Source organism: Xenopus laevis, chromosome 3S (genome assembly GCF_017654675.1).
Source record: "Xenopus laevis strain J_2021 chromosome 3S, Xenopus_laevis_v10.1, whole genome shotgun sequence".
Taxonomy (NCBI): domain Eukaryota; kingdom Metazoa; phylum Chordata; class Amphibia; order Anura; family Pipidae; genus Xenopus; species Xenopus laevis.
Window position 1 is genome coordinate 41,338,737 of NC_054376.1, and position 24,373 is coordinate 41,363,109.

At 37.9% G+C, this 24,373-nt stretch overlaps 1 protein-coding gene across 2 annotated transcripts in view; it reads right to left on the bottom strand.

Annotated features, from left to right (window-relative positions):
• Positions 1-8,747: 8,747 nt before the first annotated feature.
• mctp2.S (multiple C2 domains, transmembrane 2 S homeolog) overlaps positions 8,748-24,373 on the bottom strand; it is an 86,462-nt gene continuing 70,836 nt past the window's right edge. For both annotated transcript variants that reach the window (XM_018255298.2, XM_018255297.2), the window contains exons 18-23: positions 22,084-22,203; positions 20,471-20,512; positions 15,344-15,453; positions 11,676-11,785; positions 11,191-11,288; positions 8,748-9,719 (exon numbers count right to left, since the gene is read on the bottom strand). In XM_018255298.2, coding sequence (XP_018110787.1) covers positions 9,657-9,719; positions 11,191-11,288; positions 11,676-11,785; positions 15,344-15,453; positions 20,471-20,512; positions 22,084-22,203 — 543 coding nt within the window. In that variant the 3' untranslated portion in view covers positions 8,748-9,656. The remainder of the gene's footprint in view (positions 9,720-11,190; positions 11,289-11,675; positions 11,786-15,343; positions 15,454-20,470; positions 20,513-22,083; positions 22,204-24,373) is intronic.

Genomic DNA, 24,373 nt, shown 5'->3' on the forward strand with positions numbered 1-24,373 from the left:
AATAATAATAACTAGAGAGGTACATTTCCTGAAGAAAATGTGAGTGGTGCTTGCCGTGGCAAAACTCAGGCCCAAATCTGATTGGCTGTTGTTGCCCCGCCCCTTTTTTCCTAATTGTGAACCACAGTCACTCAGTGACTAACATACCAAAGTTTGGGAATGCTGTCATTTAATGTGTAAAAATGGCAGCGTTTCTATTTTTTTCTATTGAAAATCAATGAATGAAATTTGATTGGTTGTTGGTGGCTCCGCCCACTTTTTCTAAACTTGAAGTGGAAACCCCCAGCGACCACATTTGTGATATTCAAGGTCCCTGACATCAATACTGAGAGAATGACAGCCTTCTTAATTTTTCCCATTAAAACCAATCAAAGAAATCTGATTGGTTGGTTTTGGCTCCACCCACTTTTCTTAATTTTAATCCCAGTCCCCCAGTGACCAACTGTGCCAACTTTGAGGAGGCTGCCATTAACCGTCTAAGAGCGGCAGCAGTTTAAAATTTTCCTATTTAATTGAATGGCTGAAATTTGATAGGCTGTTGTAGACTCCGCCCACTTTTTGTAAATTTTGGCTGCAGTCACCCAGTGACCCACGGTGCCAAGTTTGGGAGCTCTGGCTTTATTACTGTGAGAATTACAGCTGTTTACATTTTCTCATTGAAGTCAATAGGGAAAATCTGATTGGTTGTTTGCGGCTCCGCTCACTTTTTTGGGTCCCCAAAATAGGACAGAAAAGTCACAACACCCCATTCCCGAATAAGCTGAACGGTTTGACACCTCATTCATGGGTCTGCGACAAACTAATTATTCGATAAATTCCCCATTATAAGTCAATGGGGCAAATTTGGGGACCTCTCCTGCCCCGGGGGTAAAACTTATACCCTCGTGTGGGGTATCATCTGACACAGGTCGCAAACCTCTTCAAATGTGGCAAATTTAACGTTTCTACAAGATTCCCTCTCTGCGCTAGAATCCGTCAAAAGTTGGCCTCAATGTTAATCTATGGGACTTTTCGGGGTGGTTAATTGCCCCCGCAAGGGGCAATTAACCACCCACCCCTTAGAAAAGTCATACCACCCCATTCCCGATTAAGCCGCACGATTTGACACCTCATTCATGGGTCTAGGACAAACGGTGCGGGACTAGTTACGCGCCAAACTTTCATACGGAAGAAGAATAAAAATAAGTTTGCAAGATAACAGTAGTGATGCTTTGCTTCGCAAGCACCACTAAAAATAAGTTTGCAAGATAACAGTAGTGATGCTTTGCTTCGCAAGCACCACTAAAAATAAGTTTGCAAGATAACAGTAGTGATGCTTTGCTTCGCAAGCACCACTAACGAGCTGAACTCGAAGAACAGTATGTTCAACATAGCCAACATAATAAAGAGAAAAGTAGGTATGGTCTGTCTCCCCCCAAAGGTAATATACCAGTATAAAGGATGCACACGGGTATTTCATCAAAAAGTTAAAAAACTTACATTTTATTTAGTACATTTTTTTAATGTAATAATTTTGTATAATTTTGATGAAATACCTGTGTGCATCCTTTATACCGGTTTATATATATAGTTCTTTTTGTACTGTATGAACTTGTACTATGAGCTATCTTCCATAACCCTGTATTCCCTCGCTTGGTAAACACCATCCAACCCCTTCTTAAAGCTATCTAATGTATCAGCCTGTACAACTGATTCAGGGAGAGAATTCCACATCTTCACAGCTCTCGCTGTAAAAAAACCTTTCCGAATATTTCTTCTAATCGGAATGGATGACCTTGCTTCAGCTGGAAAGACCTACTGGTAAATAAAGCACTAGAGAGATTATTATATGATCCCCTTATATATTTGTACATATTATCATATCCACCCTTAAGCATTTCTTCTCCAGCGTGAACAACCCCAGTCTTTCCTTACACACCTTTTACCAGCTTAGTTGCCCTTCTCTGTACCCTCTCTCAGCGCCGATTCGGACCTAAGCGCCGCCTGAGGCGGCTCCTGCAATGCCGCCCCCCCTCGCTGACTTACTTGTCGGGAGGGGAGGCAGGAACACTAATGCGGAGAGCGCAATTGCGCTCTCTCGCATTAGTAAAGCCGAATTTCCGGTTTAAAAACCGGAAATTCGGCTCTTAAAGGTGCAGGAGCGGCTTTTTGCCGCCCCTGGAAACCGCTTCGGCGTTGCCGCCTGAGGCGAGTGTCTCAGCTCGCCTCATTGGCGGCGCGCCCCTGCCCTCTCTTATACAATAATGTCCTGTTTGAGAGCTGAACACCAAGGTAAGGCATAGTCCAATAGTTACAGGACAAAGCTAATGTTCTAGTTCTCCTCAATAACTAGTTTTTCTTGAAGAGATTGAGAGAGCACTACTCACATTAAAATTCAGGGATGGAATTCCAGAGGTAAGGAGCAGCAAGATAGAAAGGTTTGAAAAAAGAGGTGGCAGTGGATGGTGTGAAGAGAATGTGAATCACAGAGAAGACACAACAATGGCCAATGTTTGAGTGCCTTCAAAGGAGCCCAATCAAAACTTTCCATCCAACCGATATCCAACTCTTCTGCCTGTTTCGATCGGCTCATTAACGACCATACACACGCGAATATCATATAAAAATGTGTTTCGTACGATATTATCTTTGCGTCTATGGCCACCTAGCAAAGGGGTGTCTAAATATATACGGATGTCATTGGCATAAAGGTGATATTTAAGGCCAAATGAAGATTTCTTAAGAAGAGAGAGCGTACAAGGAGAACATCAGAGGTTCAAGTACAAAAATCTGAAGCACCTCCACATTAAAATAAACAGGGGGAGGGGATCTGTTTGCGAATGTAAGAATGAGCAGTAAGAAAGGTAGGAAGAGAACCAGGATGCAGCTTGATCCCGGATACCGATGGAGAACTTGCATTAAAACAGAATGGTAAACAGTATCAAAAGCAGAAGATAGGTCCAGGAGAATGAGAATAGAGTAATTCCATTTGGCCTTAGCAATCTGGAGATTGTTTGGAGTGTGCAGGTCGATAGCCACCCTCTTGATCCTTACTTTCAGGGAAATTGTTGCAGATACCACCACCCAAACACAGCATCAAACTACTACAATTAAGCACCACTATTGTAAATATTTTGTCATTTACTCTAGCATAGTACAGTATAGGCTCAAGTAAGGTCTGCAAATGAATGTCACCCAGGTAAATAAAATGTCACTTTATGTGCTATCCTTTTATTTCCCACTCCTTTTTTAACTATTACCTTCATTCTTCATGCTTTTTTCCCTTTTCTTTTTCCTATTAGTTTTACCTTCAGACTATTTGCACTTTCCAACACTTTATAATTCTTAATTCCTCTTGGTTCTCCACTTTTTTCTGTGCAGTCCTCTTTTCATTGTTTTCTTTTCTGCCTTTTTTTCTGTTGCTTTAGACTTTTATGTTACTGTCATCCATTTTTGATTCATTATGGGCGATGAGGTATCAAGTGCATTTTAAGAAATTGAGTGTTCATGGCCAAAGTGGAATCATGGACAAGAGGTTAATCATGTTTTTTTTAGTAATTAGATATCCCCATAGATTATTAATGATCATCATTAGAGACTTCAGCTACTACACATATGGCCCCAAGTCATCAACATGTTTGAACATTTCTTGCCAGTGTTAGAGCAACACAGTAAGGGGGTTATTTAATAAAATCTAAATTTTTCTGGTCATGGTTTTAAAAGAGAAAACACATTTTTTTGTGGGAAAAGATTTATTTTACCCAAGGCTGCTAAAAGTCCAAATCTGAAAATAATCCATCTCAAACCTGCTAAGGTCATGTAGAAGTCAATGTCCTGGTTACAATTGAAATAGATCATGATCTGCGCTGGGTTTTGTACAATAATCGTAATAATTTGTGGGTTTTAGGTGATAATACAAAAAACTGGGGAAAAAAAACTGAAAAATTTGTACGATTCAAAATTTGTCTTTTCCCTCATCAAATTTTTGAAGTTGATTGATAAATAATGTAAAATTGTGGATGGGAGTTTGGTTGAATTTGCTTTAATATAATAATGAGAAAAAAAATTGTTTTTGTAAATAACCCCCTAAATGTTAATGAAAGAAAGATACCTAAATTTTACTTTTGTGCAACGAGCTTGAGAGCCACAGCTAAACTTAAATGGGCTGCCTGTTGAGAAATCACTGCCACAGATCTACGACTTCTAATTTTTACATTTTCAGCTGCATGTTCAGAAAATTAGGTCTCTGTATGGACCGTATTCTATAAATATGGAAGTCAACAATGTCCATTATTATAGAGTTCTTTGTGTAATATTATCCTTTTTTTTTAAAATTTAGCTCTGACATGTCAGGTGTTTTACAGAGAATATACATGATTCACATCAGTACCTTTCCCAATGAAGCTTAAAGTCCCTTTCACACAACACACTCAATAGTCAGTTTCATATAAACATAGATCTTGGGTGACTACAAGCAGATTACAGAGCTTATAAACAAAGACCCCTTAAATAATAATAAAATATTTGATACTGATGCTCATACCCTTGGATCTAGTGGCATTTTTCTGATAAGATTGGTAAAAGAACAAATGCATCAAAGAGATAAGCATTTAAACCTGCGCTGAAAATAAAATATAGAGGGAAGTCTTCCCTAATTAATTCTAGAGCCTAACTCAACTGCAGACTCTGTAATTCTAGAGGGAACTTGGTTATTGATCAAGGGGGAAGTGGTTGCAGACTTTGGATGCTTATCTCAGCATAAAGAGAGACCATTGTGATGAGCAATGATTTAATTAGATGACAATCACTGTTACCAATGCATGGGGAATACCAAAAATATGCACAACAAAACTGTCAGTGATAAATGCTGAGGTCTAGCATTGACTTTCTACAAAACTTGTCTACGTTTATTAGATCTCTTACATGTGGAAGAGTAGTTTATAATGGGATTATGCTTTTTTACTAAATGGAAAGTAAGAACAACAGAATCAAATGCTCAGTGCAGGTTCGGTTTGTGTACACATTTGGTGGTTTTGGACGAAATCCCATGTTTTTGATTTTTACATTCTACTCTTCATTTTAAGAGAGGAGTTTCAGCTATCTTGATGGTTGCAATTTGATTTAAGCTTCTGCCACTCAAATACGATCAGACCTAAATAAAATGATTTCTCCTACACTTCCTGGTTGTATAGATGAAGAACTGGCGATGACAAATGATTACTGTAAATGGCTGAAGATAAAATTAATTATTTTGAGAAACCTATTCCCAAAGGTATCAACATAGTTTTGAGCTATTTTGGGGAAACCTAAAGGATTATCTGCTGTAAGGAACTCTAACTCTCAGGGACATGTGAGATAGTCAGAAACATTTTTAAAGCACCCAGACATTGATATCTGTGTCAACAACATTTTATTTAATTGGTTGATGGCACTCACTGCTGCCCAGATGTAGCACTAAACACGATCATCAAGAGATATGGCATTACTAACTGTCTCTCATCGGTGTGACTAATAGAAACCTGAGTGAATAAATATTTTGGCGAGCAAGGGTCCTAATATGTACACAAAGATGAAACCTGTTTCCACCAGGTAAACATTAACAGGGAGTGAAGCCATGACATTTGTCACCACTGACCTACTGTATACCACAACACAAGCTTTAGTTATATTTAAATAGTTGGGGGCAGATTTACTAAGGTTTGAATGGTAAGTTTGAATGGTAAATTCTAATTCGAAATTTAGATTTTTTTTTGGTCAAAAATCACAAACTCGAATTTAAAACCAGCAACTCAAATCTGAATTTCAATGTGAGCTTTATCACATCTAGACCCTGGAAACAGTTCTAATTTGAATATTCTCCACCCTAAACCTGCCAAGTTCATGTAGAAGTTAATGGCAGAGGTCCCTTGAACTATTTGAAGATGTTAATATTTGTGATGAGTCAAATATTTGAGAAGTTTTGCTTAGAAAATTACACTTAGGGGCAGATTTATCAAGGATCGAATTTCAAGTTCGTTGGAGTTTGTAAAATACAACTTCGACCCTTGATAAATCTGCCACCTAGACTCCAATGAGAGAAAAAAAAATATTGCGCATCAAAATATAATTCAAGTTTCGAGTACTTTAACTTTGAGAAGTTATTGTATTAGACCGTCTTGTGATTTTTACACTTAACAAAATCACAAAATCCCACAAATCACATGCTCATTTTCTATGGTCTATTTAGCACCACTTACAACAGAAAAAAAACAAAATCCATGAATTAAATGTAATTAGATGTAAAAAAAAAGATACAGCTAGTAATTTAAAACGTCAGCACGATGAGTTATCAGACTTGTAATAAAGGTTTTACCGAGCATATATCACTGCATATAAATTTTCCTTTACAATAAAAATATCTTTATTTGGTACAAAAATACAGGTCTTACTAATGAAAAAACTATACATGTAAAATATACATGTTTGACCTGTACTACGGCCAAATAACAGCACTGTTTGCCACAAATAAAGTTAAAAAAAGGGTTTATTTTTGTATTACATAATATATAACAAATAAAATGTTAAAATCTTTGGTATTTAGAGAAGATTTGACAGCAATCAAAATTTCCTGATAACAAGAAATCACTAAAACCCTTGCTAAATACTAAACCGTCATGAATGATATAATTTGCAGGGTTACTTCTTGATTAGGAATGTATACTGTGCTTTTATGCATAGATATGACTAGAACTAAATAATGGCTTCTAGTTCCACAATTTAACTTCATCTTTGGCTTGATAAATACTTGTAGTGTCCGTGGTAACCTCCAAGGAAATTCAATAATTCAAGTTTCGAGTACTTTAACTTTGAGAAGTTATTGTATTAGACCGTCTTGTGATTTTTACACTTAACAAATCTCGATTTTGGGATGTTTTAGAGAAATCCCACAAATCACATGCTCATTTTCTATGGTCTATTTAGCACCACTTACAACAGAAAAAAAACAAAATCCATGAATTAAATGTAATTAGATGTAAAAAAAAAGATACAGCTAGTAATTTAAAACTTCAGCACGATGAGTTATCAGACTTGTAATAAAGGTTTTACCGTGCATATATCACTGCATATAAATTTTCCTTTACAATAAAAATATCTTTATTTGGTACAAAAATACAGGTCTTACTAATGACAAAACTATACATGTAAAATTGATAGCATTTTTTTCTTTACAGTTAATAATCACATTCTGACACACATATATAATTAACATATTTGCCCCCCAGGCAGCAGTAACGGGCAGTAATGTGGTTTAAATTCCTTTACAAAAGCATATTTTCATCTTTTTTTCACTGGAAAAAAATCCAATATACTCTAAATTTTATAATTGACTTTAGTTAAAGAAATTAAAGATTTTTTTTTAAAAAAAATATTTTGGTTTGTGTTAAAGTTGTGATAAACCTACGGCCAACAGTACTAATCCTATCATTAGGTTACATTTGCACAAACAATGGCACAGAATTAACACATTTTTAATCAGGTCCTTCCATAAAAATGTGTTATTCAGAAGCAGTTTATTCACTGCTAATGCTGCTGGGGAATCTAGTTCTTAATATTTAGAAAATTCCTAGCACTACCCCATGTTTGACCTGTACTACGGCCAAATAACAGCACTGTTTGCCACAAATAAAGTTAAAAAAAGGGTTTATTTTTGTATTACATAATATATAACAAATAAAATGTTAAAATCTTTGGCATTTAGAGAAGATTTGACAGCAATCAAAATTTCCTGATAACAAGAAATCACTAAAACCCTTGCTAAATACTAAACCGTCATGAATGATATAATTTGCAGGGTTACTTCTTGATTAGGAATGTATACTGTGCTTTTATGCATAGATATGACTAGAACTAAATAATGGCTTCTAGTTCCACAATTTAACTGCATCTTTGGCTTGATAAATACTTGTAGTGTCCGTGGTAACCTCCAAGGAAATCAGTCGCACACACACATATGTACATATACACACAACCCTGGTTATGTTACAATATATTGCCATATACACAACTTGGCCTGGAATAAGATGCAAATGCATTGATTCTGTACACAAACACCAGAGAACATAAGTCATTAAAACAATCACTCCAAAGCTGCAGGTGGCAGTGGTCTTTTAGGGAGTGTTCTGCACATTACAGGAAAGTGGCATTTATACTTGTTGATAGTAAATTACTCTTAAAGGGATTCTGTCATCGGAAAACATGTTTTTTTTCAAAATGAATCAGCTACTCCAGCAGATGTTTGCACTGAAATCCATTTCTCAAAAGAGCAAACAGATTTTTTTATAATCAATTTTGAAATCTGACATGGGGCTAGACATTTTGTCAATTTCCCAGCTGCCCCTGGTCATGTGACTTGTGCCTGCACTTTAGGAGAGAAATGCTTTCTGGCAGGCTGCTGTTTTTCCTTCTCAATGTAACTGAAGGAGTCTCAGTGGGACATGGGTTTTTACTATTGAGTGCTGTTCTTAGATCTGCCAGGCAGCTGTTATCTTGTGTTAGGGAGCTGTAATCTGGTTACCTTCCCATTGCTCTTTTGTTTGGATGCTGGGGGGGGGGAAGGGAGGGGTATTATATCACTCTAATTTGCAGTACAGCAGTAAAGAGTGATTGAAGTTTATCAGAACACAAGTCACATGACTTGGGGCAGCTGGGAAATTGACAATATGTCTAGCCCCATGTCAGATTTCAAAATTGAATATAAAAAAATCTGTTTGCTCTTTTGAGAAATGGATTTCAGTGCAGAATTCTGCTGGATCAGCACTATCAACTGATTCATTTTGAAAAAAAAAAAATCCCATGACAGCATCTCTTTAAAGACACAAATGAAAGGTGCAAGCAAGGTGCAAGCAAAGCACAACATTGCATATATCCTTATTACAAAAATATTTGAGTTAAACCAGTAGAACCCTAACGTGCATCTAACTGTCGGTTGCTTCCTCTTTCCAGATTGAGGTGGAAGGTGCAGGGCACTGTGATGCATGGAAGCCCTGGATTTACAATCTTCCTTGAGGAGGTTTTACTTCCAGGCCTCCCTTTGTGTATTGCACCTACACATGCATCTTACTTGCTCCTTTACAATCTCAAACCCCATTGACGCAATAGCAACAACAGACCCATGCAATAGGTCTATCAATGAATACACAAACTAGAGGCACATGCTATTTTATGGGTGCACACAATTATGTTGGGATTCTGGAAAATGATGCATTGTGGATTATAAAAAAAAACACAAAAAAACAAAAACATGGGGACAGCATCAGATATTTGTGAGCCCTAAGGTGTTCTGGCTGGTGCAGTCATCGGCCTTCCCTTTACAAAAATAAACATAAAAAATACATTGTTACAAAACATATAAAACATTACAGCTAGCCTCTGTGCTTTCATTTGTTACCCTATTCTCCTTAAAACTATTTTCTAGGGAAAATCCATACAAGGTGCTTGAGCTGAAACTGGAATCTACCAATGAATAGACTTGGTGGAATTAGGTGTCACTGGCTAGAAAAGGTAGTTAGGGGATAACCAGTACCCCTGTCATTGTCTTTTTCCAAAAAGTCCAAGTTTGATATGATGAATTAGTGTTCATTCTACAAAAATGAAAATATTTTTGTAAATAAATCTCAATGCTGGTCATCTTCTCAAAATCAACTCCGTTTCTTCCTGAGGGCACCTTGGTTACTGCCAGGTTTTAATTCTGCATACTGCACCTGTAAAAATAAACAGACATGATGTTTGCTATTAAGTAACTCTCGCTTACTACAGAGTCCGTTAATGGCTCCCCAAGGAGAGACCCAGAGAAACCAAGGAAAATTCAAGGTAATGAATCATTTTCTAAAGTTAAACAAAAGAACGCAGAGAATTAATTGCAAAAAGGATTTGAGAAGTCTCACTTTGCTTCTTGATGTGCAAATATTAAACGCATTTCTTTTCTAATGAGACACTGGAGTTACTAGATGAGTTTTATAGGTACACAGGTCTATTTTTAGCATCTTAGAGCTAAAACATGGTTTAATAATCCCCAGGAGGTTACAGGGAAAAATGCATATTGCACGAATACAATAACCTTCTCCATTCAAGCAGAAATAATTATGTCAAATAATATGCATAAAAGTACTATTTTTTTTAATTGACCTAATATTAGGATTGTTTTCCAATAATCTCAACTGAACTAAAAGCAAGACAGGACAGTTTGTACTTTGTTATGGAGGGCTACAGAATTACTAAGGCCTTTAATTGTTTTATGAGACCAAAGTAGAAATGTATAAAAACTGAAACGCATCGTGGACCAATCCGTAAAGCGGCTAAATTGTGAATATTCATCATCATACAAAAAAAAAGCTTTCTTGTGGCTTCATGTCTACAGTGCAAAATCTATGTCTAAGCACCCTCTCGGCACGAAATGCATTAGACTCTTTTCTTGTATGAGAATATTAGAAACATTTTTTTATGGCAGGATGGAGGCATGCCCACCAATTCTAATCCACGAAAAATTCTAACTTGTCACATGCTGTGTCCACCATGCGGTAGAGCACAGTAAGTTGGCTTGGAGCAACATAATATGAACAAACCTTTGTATTTTGTTATAACTAATAAAATATGAAGGTTCTAGATTTTGTTACTGTTTTCTAAGGAGAACTAAACCCCCCATGGTGATAAGTCCCCACTATTTCCGATCCCTGCCTCCCCTCTGCACAGTCTTACCCCTGAATTGTGTCCCCTCTAGAAATAGCGACTGCACATGCAAAGTGATTACAGCGGAGCTCACAGACACCATCTTCTTCTCTTCGTGAAGTGAGCGGCGTAATGGCGCATGCGCAGTTGGAGCAATCTTCTGACAACTGCGCATGCACTGAAAAATACGGAAATCACAGAAGAGAAGAAGATGACGCCCATGATCTCCACTAAGCTCACTCTGCATGTGTAGTCACTATTTCTAGAGGGGACAGAATTAAGGGGTAAGAGTGTGCAGGGGGGCCAGCGGAGGTGGGCCAGTGGGGACTTATCACCATGGGGCTTTAGTTCTCCTTTCAGTGAACAAACTGTTTTTGCTTCTTGTCATGTGCAGCTTTTTTGAGATTGGCTGTGCTGATCATAAGACCCTTACAGCCAAAAAGCTGAAAGTGGTTGGGGGGAAATGCATCTAAACATGAAAGATAGAATTTTGGAAACGCAACTTGCCTTTTGGACATCAGACGGTACCCTGGAGAGGAAATCTAGAAATTCGTTGTTGTCTAAGGCATAAGGGTTACGTAGCTTCTTTGTAAATTTATTGATGCCTACAACGGAACAAGAAAAACATACATAATTTATAAAACTGTTGTCAACAGAACAGAGTAAACATTCTAGATGTCTAATAGACTGCAGTAGACAAGATTCAGAGCTCTTTTGATTGATCTGCCTACAGTTTTGAAGTGATCTGCAAAACCTTTAAAATGATCTTCATGGTTTGTGAATGGCTGGTTAGCCCTCCTTTAATTATGAAAAATGTTCTATTTAATGAGCATACGCAGATTTCATCAGTGTAAAAATAGATCTGCTTTCATGTGTTAATGTATATGTTAGTGTAGAGTGTATCCTAGCTCATATGAACATGAAATGAGCTTCCTGTGATGCATTTAGAAGATTCTTGTTATAAAATAATAACACTCAGAATCATTACTTACCCCAAATTAGGACAATGTACCTTAATGGTATAAAGTACAGGAGCACTGTGGCGATCGACAAAATTAAACAGGCAAGTAGAGACAGGAACGGAACACTCCAGTTAAAAGTGCTGCAGGAATAACACAGAGAGTTATAAGATTCTGCTCAAAAGGCCACATTTCACTGTACAAACTTTTTTTTTAAATAATTATTTGGGTTGAAAATCCCTTTAACTGTAATTTAAATTGTGCCATTATTATTTATATGCATTTACTATCTTGATGATTTCTTTGTCATTTTACATTAAATTGGTGGGCTATGATTGTAAATGAGGCCATACATTTATGGCTTAATCACAGAAGCAGATGGTCAGTTACAATAATCTGGCGATTTAATCTGTGGTCCCTTACTAGTTAGATACAGGTCAATCATTGTTTTTGGTAGAAATTATATTTCTAAATGGCAAATAATTTACTAGTAGGTGTAGTAGAGTAAGACCCAACAGTCATGACATTGTGCTGATTCTGTGTCATTGAGCCATTAATTGAGGTTTGTTCCAAATAATAAAAATAGCTTGTTCAAAATAATAGCAGTGTGGAGTTCAATTAGTGAGGTCATTCTTCTATTTAAGGAAAGAAGGCAGCAAATGCTGTGCATGCTGGTTATAGTGAAATTCTCTCTGAAAATCTGAGTAAAATGGGTCATTCCAGACAGGAAGATCAAAGAAGGTGTAAAGTTCCCTGTGAGTACTTTTACAATTAGAAGACTACTATGTGAAGCCAAGGTATTGGCCAAAAGTCCCTGCAAAGTCTCATTGTTGAAAAAATTATGTGCTGAAGTTGTAAAAGAACACATTGACTGGCCTAAAAAGAAATGGAGCAACATTTGTGGACTGATGAAAGCAAGATTGTTCTTTTTGGGTCTAGGGCCCACAGACAGAGCCAAATACTGAATTCAAGCCACAGTAAACTGTGAAGACAGTGAAGCATGGTGGCACAAGCATCATGATATGGGGATGTTTCTCATACTATGGCTTTGGGCTTATTTATCACATACCAGGGATCATGGATCAGTTTCAATACATCAAAATACTTAAACAGGTCAATGTTGCCTTATGCCAAAAAGGAAAACGACAAACAGACCAGTAAACAAGCAACATCTTGGTTCCAGACCAACAAGATTGACTTTATGGAGTGGCCAATTCCGGACCTTAATCCAATAGAAAACTTGTGGGGTGACATCAAAAATGCTGTTTCTGAGGCAAAACCAAGAAATGTATAAGAACTGTGGAATGTGGTCCAATCATCCTGGGCTGGAATACCTTTTCACAGGTGCTAGAAAGTGGTGGACTCCATGCAACACAGATGTGCCGCAGTACTCAGAAACACTGATTATACAACTAAATATTAGTTCAGTGATTCAAAGGAAAGCAAAATATTGAAACACTTTTCAGTTAATGCAGTGAATGTTTGAGTTTGAACAGATTTTTTTTTAGAAAATGCTTAATATTTCTTTTTTTCCCACTTTCTGTAAAGGAATAACACAAACTTGATAAATGTTTCTTCATGTTTTGATTTGGAATAGAATGTGCAGTGTTCCCAATGCGTCTGTGTGTATGGAAATAAAAGCTATTGTACGGATATTGAGCTTTATTCACATTTTTAAACACACTGCTATTATTCTGAACACAACTGTATAACATTTTCAAATAAAGTCTGTATAATAATTAATACAATTCGTTTCTGGATGTGCCACTTATTAAGAAGAAGACACAGTAATACTTTCTTTGTTTCCCTGCAGATGTAAAAGCACAGACATACACATGAACACTGATAACCGACACACTGGCTGATCAGCAGGGGAACATCCCTAGTGACCAAGGGTTGATGCTCTAACTTGTACAACCATTTAAATGTTCTGTACTCTTCTTTCTGCCTGCTAGCAGAATTCTAATTTTAAGCCCTTTGCTACAATGCTTTATTGGAAATAGCTGCCTGGCCGAGACGCACGCTGAACATGAGACACGGCGCAGTGTAATCAGGAGGGAGTTTAGTCAGACTCCTGGGGAGTTTAGAAAGGCTGGAAGGTATTTTTTCCTTGAATGACTTTAAAACCTCTTAGAGAAAAATGCATTGACAAAAAAGGTGTAACTCCTAAGCAAAAATAACCTCAAATAGAAAAGAGTGTCATCTGTAAAAGTGTTTTTATCCCAATACCTGTAAAGTCACAAACGCAGACATATAAAATACATATATAAATTATAACATCATAATTTTACTAGAATGGCTATAAGTCTGAAATATTTGAATGGAATGTCTCTATCGGGAACATCGTGTTTTACTGAAAGGGGAATTAAAACCATTTACTGATCAAGGGATGGAGGTTGTTAGGCTATATAGTATGCAGATGGAATTGTGGCCCAGTGGCATATGGATGGATCTCCATCCGTATCTATCTAACTATAAAACGAATAGCACTACCACAGTTGAGGGCCACACACAAGCCCTTATTGCTAGTATGTGATTAGATACCATTTACTGCTCACATAGTATGTAAAAAAAAACAATCTCTCTCTATTGCTTTTATGTACTTTTTTAAGTGAACCTGACCAGTGTCAGAATGGGGTCCCAGGACCCATCGGCCTGCAGCATCAGGGGGCCCCCACGCCATCCCCCAGGCCCGCCAGATGCAAAGTTGCCTCTGCACTATCCCTCTGCCACCTCCGGAGCACGCGCTCACACTTACTTCTTTCAAGTGCAGCGCGACCGGCTTCAGGGACAGAGGGAGAGGAAGTGCAGAGAGCAGGTCTGGGCCGGCGGGGCCCAAAAGAGCCGGGGCCAGTCCGACCCTGAACCTGACACCACTATGCACTATTTAAAAATGCTAATAAAACTTGTCTATAATTATTATTAACAATTTTCCAGATATTTGCTTCTAATAACAGTTATCATGGAAATTAAAAGTGAATCGACCAGCGCAGGGGTAGCTAGCTGGGCTGGTAACTGGAGTCTCTCATTCCCAGCCAGCTTAAGGGGTGGTTATTACTATAAAAATAAAATCTGGCACATGGGGCAATTCTTGGCATTTTATAACCTGACATTTCCTTGGTTAGCAACAATGGGGGAATAAATCTATCGAGCATACTAGAAGATCCTATTCGGCAATGGGATTTTCTAATATGTCCAGGGTCGGACTGGTGGGTGTATAGCCCACCTGGGCTGTTGCCATAGGGGCTCCGCACCGCCAAAGGGGCCCCTGCTGCGGAGGAGCTGCTTTAGATATACTGAATTTTCAAAGCATGACAAATGAAACATTTAAAAAAATAAATATTGCTTATGGGTGTTAAGTAGAGTTTTGTGGGTCAGATGTATGGCTTCTAACTATCACTGTCATAAAACTTCCCCAGAAGCAGTTCAAGCTGTTAGCAAAATATAGGCAATTTTAGTTCTTTGAGAGGAACTTGGCTTGCAGGAACATCCTCTTGAAGCTGACTCCAGCTACTACCCCAGCCAACTGCTCCTGGGCTGCGAGTTATTTTATTTACATCCCTGAAAACTCATCTTAAGAGCAATCATCAGGGAAATGCTTAATATTACATTACAGACACTTTGTTGTGCACTTTTAAATGGAACATGCTTATTTCAAGCATCAGGTTTTACACAGCATGAAGTATATTTTATTATCTTACTTTTTAGTCCTTTCACCAAAGCATGCAAGTTCTTCTAAAATATTCTGAACCGTGATAACAATGTCTTGTATCATATGAATTCTGTCTCTGATGCTCTTTCGTTCAGATTCCTAAAATGGAAAGATGGAAACCAATTTTAAATAATTACATTATTTGGATATATAAAACATTGTACCCAATAATGTTATATGGCATAATAAACAGAATCATGTTAGACTAGTGAGTAGCATAAAACAAGGCTGTTGAAATACACAGAGATGCAATAAAATATATTATATAGAAATATATTTAGTCTGAGGCATGATACATGGGGTGCTTTGATGGCACCCCATTTACCTGTTAGAATAGCTACCATTACTTGGACTAAGAATGGGAAATGTTGTTATAGGCCCATGGCCAAGAATACTGTACATTACAGTGACTTTTTGGGGTACAATCTATGAGTAAAAGTGTGTTCTTAGGTGTTATAGGCAGATATAGAAAAGAACACGCACTGTTCCCCAATGACAAGTGAAATGTAGCTGGTCACATGAATACCAATTATAAAGCTGCTTGCTACAAACAGTAGAAAAAAGAAACAACTTTTAAAAGAATGAAATAAAATGATTGCACATATTTAACTAATGTTTGGCAAAATGCACGCCCCCCCCCCAAAAAAAAAGTCTATTACCCCACAAGATAATGTTCTTTAAATAAGATCTATAAAGAATAACTGGCAAAGGTTTAAGCCCCGGGACAAGTCTACTCCTGCTCCGGCAAACAGAGAGAGATCATCTGGCAGCAGCACAGACACCATGCTGTCTTTATTTACACATTTCAGATTGAACTAAGAAATGTGGTGATAACACAGTTTAACAACCACAACATTACTTCTGCTGCAACTAGCAAGCTGCTGGGGACAAAAAGTTACTGTGATTCAATTGGAAGAACAACATAATGGTAGTCACTTGGGAGTTTCTCCGTGCGCAAGTGAAGAAATGAATTTTGCGTTGGTGCCGCCACTTCGGAGTGAGAATCAGATACTGAAGCCCGGCAGCAGTGCAGATACAGTAAACATATTCTGCTTTCATTCAGTGCTGCGTGTGTCAAAAGCAATAAACTAGCAGAATACAATGTTTTAATGCTTTCTATGGACTACAAGTAGCAGAAACATCACACATTACATTAATTATGCTTTAGAATGTATTTATCTACACAGCAGAACTATATACTAGGTAATAGAAATGAGAATCTCATCTCAGATGGCAGCTCCCCTCTGGAAACAAGGGGCAGCAAAAATGGCACTCCTCGTAAATTTAAGAGCGAATTTGCCAGTTTCAAACCAGAAATTTGTCTCTTCTAGCACAGAGAGAGTAATTGCAAGCTTCTAGCGGCATCGGGGCAAGGATTTCCCCTGTTAATATTTTAAAAACTAGGCATAAATGTAGATTACAATGAGAAGGTAATAGTCAAAATGTTATAAATATCATAATCCAAATTTCCTCTTTATAAAGAGGATTTTAGGCTTTTCTAGCAAAGAGACCAATGAGCAGGTGGAATCCTTTTTAACTCACATGCCCCATAGATAAGCACGAAACCAAAATAAAACAATATGAAATAAAATTCAAGTAAGACCAAGTAAAAGAAGTTTGAGAGTTATTTAAAAATGTTCAGAAGTCACGTGTGAAAAAAAAGGAAAACTGTACATCTGCAAATAAACGCAAGGAAAGAATAGGAGGGGGAAAAAAAGCGACACACAAAGCAGTCTGTTCCTCAAGGAATCTTCAGAATTAATTAGCATCTAGAAGTTCCGTTTTGCATAATGTTTCCAGGAGCAGATGTCAAAAATCAGAAGTTTGAATGTTACCCTCTCTGGTTGCAACCTCTGCAGGAAGGGGCCCTATGATGTCATTATCCCATCACACTCCAGACAATCACAGAGACTTCTTTTAAGTTTGACATGATATAATCTGAACCCTGAGCGCTTGAAAGAAAAACTCGTATAATGGACAGTTTCAGCTGGGGAAAAATCGTCAAATAAGTGCACTTTTATCTTTCTCTGTTTCCTGCTGTTCTTTGTACAGTGCAGAAAGGAGTAAACCCTTGACACCCGTACAGGGATTTTAACCCCCTTAGGATGAAGAACATATTTGGGTCGGGGGGGGGGGGGGGTTACAGTTTTCACTTCAGCAATTTAAAAAGTGGGGACTGTAAAAGGAAAATGCACAGGTTTTTACCAGAAGACTAGCTGATTAAACTGGGGTGCACTAATTAAGGTACTTTTATCAAAGTAATTAGCAAAGAAGGCAGTAGATACCATGCATCTATTACAGAGTTTCCTAACCGTTTTCTTAGGTTTTCCATAATAATTATTGGAATGATCAACTTTGTCCAAAATAATGGTTTAGAACTAGGTATCCATCTTGTCTTAATACTAGGTATAGGATCCCTTATCCGGAAACCTATTATCCAGAAAGTTCCGAATTACGGAAAGGACATCTCCCATAGACAACATTTTTTCCAAATAATCCAACTTTTTCTCTGTAATAATAAAACCGTACTTTGTACTTGATCCAAACAAAGATATAATTAATCCTTATTGGAAGCAAAACCAGCCTATTGGGGTTATTTAATGTTTATATGATTTTCTAGTAGACTTAAGGTATGATGATTCAAATTATGGAAAGATCAGTCTTCCGGAAAACCCCAGGTGCCGAGCATTCTGGATAACAGGTCCCATACCTGTATTTCTTATTGTAAGAGGCCATGTTACTTTATTCAGGGGACCATGGGATCCCACAACCATAAACATCATGATTACTCAATTTAGGTCCAGACCTTTAGGTTAAGAATCCCAACACTATTGTAAACTAAAGCTTCCAGAACCCTATTACCATTTTAGGCGCTCAGAGGATGCTGTAAGTTGCAGTAAAAAAATGATAATAGCAGTGTGATAGTTTTCCCACAGTTCATCCACAGGGATGCAATTTCCTAGGGAGGAGGGGGTGCATAAAGGAAATGTAAATAATGGCTCTGGCTAGTTGAGAGTTAGGGATTTATCTTTTAGAGGGAACGTTCAAATTCCCAGAAGTTGTGCTATGCTTGGCATGCGCACATTCGCTTGAGAAAACCATTAATAAAATAAACTCCTATTATTCCCATTAATTTCACAAAAGACTTTTCCCAAGTGAACCTCCACTTAACTGTTCTAGAGGTTTGAAAGCTGTTGTTGTCTGCTGGAGGATGTGCACGGAAGCTACAAATTATGCACAGAAGCCTTCTGGGAGAAGAAGACTAAAATCATATATTTTGTTACTTTTAAAACAAAACCACTGTTTCTGGCAAAGGGACTTATCTTAGAACCATCCCTTATGCTATTTATGTGGCAGTCGATAGAAAAGGCCTCACCCAAAGCAGATTCACCCCATTCAGAAAAGGGAAATGTACAAACAATAATTAATGCCTCTGACCTTTACTGTATATTTAAACATTTAAATTTTTTTTTTTTACAATTAACAGCTGAATATATAAAAGATCTTGCATTGCCTTTCTTGAAGGTGGTACTGACTTTACTTGCAAGTAACCTTTGTTTTTCTCAAGCAAGCAGGCCACAACATTTATCACTTTTTTTTACTCCTTCCATTGTGTTGTAAAAACCATGCAGCTAGGAAGCAGTCAAAATGGCAGGTCATTTATATCGTTTAGGCCTAGCATTACCAGGAGCCCCAATGTTTGCTGCCTATAAAGGAAGCAACTATTCAAGCATAGATAATAAAAACATTTGAGCAGGATACAAGTACAAACTCCGGCTAAATATTAGCTGTGTTTTCTAATGAGGTATGGTCGATTATATTTATTTTATCTTGCGTCCCCTGTAAGATATAAAAGCCAAAAATAACAAGTCCAACCATTACAAAAATTTCTTTGACATATCTGTGGCTTGACACAGCTCAAACCACATCATCAAGTTCGCCGATGACACAACTGTGGTGGGGCTCATCAGCCACAACGACGAGTCGGCGTACAGAGATGAGGTTCAGCAGCTGGCGGTCTGGTGCAGTGAGAACAACCTGTAACTAAATGTGGATAAAACTAAAGAGATGATCGTCAACTTCTGGAGAACTCGTCCTGCTCACACACCACTCAACATCAACGGCTCCACAGTAGAGACAGTAAAGAATACTAAATTCCTGGGAGTCCACATCTTTGATGACCTCACCTGGACCACCAACACCGCCTCCATCACCAAAAAGGCTCAGCATCCTCTTCACTTCCTAAGACGTCTGAAACGGGCCTGCCTTCCACCCTCACAGTGTTCTACCGGCGCACCATAGAGAGCGTCTTGACGAGCTGCATCTCCATCTGGTACAGTAGTGCCAGCTCTGCTGACCGGAAAAGTCTATCGAGGACTGTCAGAGCAGCTGGCAACATCATTGGAGCAGCTCTTCCATCACTGCAGGACATGTTCCACAAGTGCTGTGCAAGAAAGGCCTCCTGCATTGCACTGGACTCCACACACCCCTCACACTGACTGTTCACGCTGCTCCGGCAGGCGCTTTCGCAGCATTAAAGCCCGAACAACCAGGCTGCGCGAAAGCTTTTTTCCACAAGCGATCAGACTCCTCAACTCACTGCCTGTCCTCCCACTACATTCCAGACACACCTGAACTGTGAACTGTTAATTTATTTGCACAATTCTAAAGGTTTACACATGTAAATATATATATATATATATATATATATATATATATATATATATATATATATATATATATATATGCATATATCCAATTTCTGCCAATATATTGCACATTTCATGTTTACATATGTATTGTGTATTTGTAAGTGCCTTTTTGTGATCTGTACTAGCTGGAGCCACGTCATCTCGTCTATGTATTCGTATACTGCTGAGATGACAATAAAGTTTACTTTGACATTTTGACATTGTAAATTACCTATTCCTTGTAACAGCAACTTATGGTGCAGTCTTGCAGATATCTCCAATGCTTGCTAATACTAAGACCTGCATTCCTTTTTATGTTCTACAAGATACCAGGCTAAAGTGTAACTCTGATAATGCTGAAAATGTGTGCTGTGACAATGCAAGCCTCTGTAAGCAATAAAAGTTCAGATACAAGTCACGCTTACTTTTTCATCATCTTCATCATCATCACCGATGTCCATTCCTTCCTAAGCAGTAAGGAAAAGACATTCATTAACTTGTAATAACATTTATATTAAAAAGGCTCTAAGGACTATCAAACCATCATCCGTTTCACCAGCATAATGCTCTTGAGAAAAATTTGCGGGAGGTGAAAACTGCCTTCCCATATGTATAAATTACTTACAATTCATACATAAGGGAAATACTCTGCCTATGGCAAGTGCCAGTGCTGTCAAGCAAGGATCACTCAGGAACATCACTTTGGCAGATTAGGAAGGGCATATGGACTTCCTAGGTCCTAACTCTAAAAATCTAAACGTGTGCTTTAGCTTATATAAGACATGCCCAAAGCTCACCCCCTGCACAATGACTAATTAAAAAATGTAAAATGATAAAAATATAGAATGGGCCCTGCATGTGTCTTTAGACAACCTTACTTGTTCTATTTCAAAGATTTAAGGTTGACACTTTACCTAAGTGTGTGCCTCTGCTCACAGTATACGTATTCATGTTACATTTCAGTTATTTTGTTTTTCTGTTTGTCCTCCCCCCATTTCCTTTCCTACTTTTATTGTGTAAAAACAAGAATCTGTCAGTGTATTATACTCCTCTGAATACATAAGCAATATGCTTAAAAACTTGTTTCTTGAAAAATTCAATAAAAACCCCACTAGCCCTGACCGTCTGTTCCGGCTCTGCGGCCGCACTCAACACATTGCACTGTAGGATAGGAACCAATCAGCAGCTAGGCAGGGCTGTGATTGGCTATCCCCCTTTTACTGTGCTTCTGTCAGGGTTTGTTAGGACACACCCACCTCTCATTTGAAACTTGGGCAGCTGCTGTAGCAGATCTATAGGGAGCTCCAATGAAGGGGCCATTTAAAGATCAATATAAATTTTTTTTAAGTAAAACCAGCACCATGTATTATTATTAATATTACCAATCCTATGTATCTCCTTTACATGGGGCACATAACATGTGCAAAAAGTCTCTCTGGGGAGCAGATATAATATGTGCCAGTAACCAATATCATAGGAAAATATACATTTATTGCAGTTTGCTAGGGAAGCACTAGGGATGGAAACATATAACTTATTTTATTACGGAGAATAACATGGACAATGACAAAAGTCCTAAAACTAATAAATAAATGACTAGATTATCAAAGAACTTGCTTCAAGCTTATTTGCAAATAATTGCAAATGAAAAAATGCTTGTTATTACCCCCCGCCCCCAGCACTCTTTTGTTGGGTGGTAAATTGCATGAAACTACACCACTTTACTCTTGTGAGAATGCAGTGATTAAACAAATCTATACTAGCTTGCATGTCTATATGTGAAACAGATACTGGCTGCATGGATCTAACACAAAAAAATCCTCAGGGCTCCTCTAGCTAAAAAGGGATTAGAGGTGAGCAATTATATAAATCCCTTAAGGAGACACTTCTGTCAAGGGACATGTTTTATAAGATAATTAGAGTGTTGCTTTGGGAGAGACTTAATCAAGTCTGTGTCTCCAGCAAGCAAAGCACATGTATCCTACGGTTGCAGTGGAGACTGCACGGGACACAAAAATCAATACTGGGCTTAATTTACCAGGTTGTCCTGAGTGTTGACCTTCCCAGTTGTGATCATGGCGAAGTTGTAAGCAAAGAGGACCAGCAGGAACAGGGGAACCATGTAAAGCTCCAGGTGCCAAATGGTTAACAAAAACACCTACGGAGAATGAAACAATGATAGAACACAATTATTGTTTGTGAGAGAGGAGACTGCTGATCATTGCTAATGCGGTTCTCAGGGTATGGGGGGGGGAGGTTGAAGATGAGAAGACTGCATCACCTAAATACTCGTTTCTCTTTCATTGTATTATTGTGCATTCTTACAAGGTTTCTGTTTTCCTGATTTCCAGACTAAATAAGAAAATATAGCAGGTGAAAAACACTGGGAATCTTTCCTCCAACTGTTGCCTTTTATTAAATCAAACCACAGTTAGCATCCCTCTTCCACATGTGCCTCACTCAAAAAGACATGCATGAGGGTAGCAGAGAGCAGCACATCTTAAAGATTTAGGTTCCGCCTGCTGGCGCTAATGTTTTATGCCCATTGTGTCATTGCTGATGGAAATTCAGCTATCTATATTCTATGTAGTGTGCCATTTTGCTGGTTTATCCCTCTGGAGAACTTGCAGCAAATTCCAGCTTTACACCAAAATCAACATTAATTTGGTGTGAATTCTGAACAGCAAATCAGTTTGCACCTTGGAAACAAACAAACCACAGAGAATTTTCCCCATCTCTCGTCTATAGCGCCCACAAACCCTATCTATTTAATATGATAATATAGAACTATGATTAATTTAATAGATGATTGGGAGTTGCCAATCTACACGCTTTTGCATAGACTTCAGCAGCACAGTTCACATTATTTAGCCACTTGGGGAAAGCAGGGAACATTAGTGGGGCAGCTCCGACATAAGTAGAACTTAAACATAAACATGGGAAAGGAATGTTCTTTGAAGGCAGTCTATGCCCTACAACTTTTTTTTTTTTTTAATATTTAAACTAAATGAAACAGTATTGTACTTATATAGAGGACCTCTATTAACTCATCGTCTGTATCTTTTATGTCACTTTCCTACTGTTGACTGAGATAAAATACCCCTAGGTAACTGTTCTGTTAAGAAGAGAATAAAATGCAGCAATCTTAGCACTTTGCATCTTCACCATTTGGTTGTTAGCTGTAAATTATTACAGAAGATCATTTCCATTTTATGGAAGACCAGCAAGTCTTATTACGCAAGCCTCTTCAACATATTCTGTGCTAGGAAACAGTTCCAACTTTGTAAGTTGAAAGCAAGGGCAACTGAGAAAATATCCCAAGTGTTTTAGTAATTAAACGAACATGCATAATGAACCATATGCCCAAAGGGCTTACTCTTCATGTGGGCCAGATTTTTGTTTGAATTTTTAATTTTTATATTCAGATGAAACACTGCCGATTACAGAGACAGGGTTACATTGCTGTAATATATTCCAAGTTTTTTACGCTGTGAATATGGATCATCCGGCGCTTGAATGCATTCTAATGTAGAAGAATGCTATGGTGCAGTAATGCAAGTTGGAAGTGGTTTCGTGAGCAGTAAACTTCCCAGTCCCACCATAGAAGAGTCAGGAAATAAGATGGAATAATAAAATAGTACCTTGTACTTGATCCAAACTAAGATATAATTAATCCTTATTGGAAACAAAACCAGACTATTGGGTTTATTTAATGTTTACACAATTTACTAATAGACTTAACGTATGAAGATCCAAATTACAGAAATATTCCTTATCCGGAAAACCCCAAGTCCCAAACATTTTTAAGACACATAATGAATATCGGCTTGCCCACAATAAAATCATATCATGAATGCTTCCTCTGCCACATGGCTCAATTCCACAAAAACTATTCTCAGAATTCTCCATAAAAAGCTAAAACCCAAATCCTACAAAAGACACATAAGAGCAACTGAATGATTTTAAAGGCCTAAGAGATATTGGAGTTATTTTTGTTGCTGCAGAACAATTCACAGTACATTTTTTCCTTAGCGGCGAAAGGGTACATTAAACATAGCAGAACAACAGAACACACGGCTGAAGAATGAAATGTTTGAAAGCTGTAACACTATCGTGACCTTATAAAGGGATGTTGTACATGGTAAATGTCAGGTATTGCTGTTACATTGGATTTCACTTTTAATTTTGATTGCTGGTCTAGGAAAGAGAGAGCGTAAATCCTTCGCTTTTTAAGAATAAGAAAGCCACGCGCAAACCAGGCCTGGACTGGGAGTCAAAATAGGCCCTGCCATTCCAAGTACGCAGAGGCCCAAACAGCCCCCTACCAG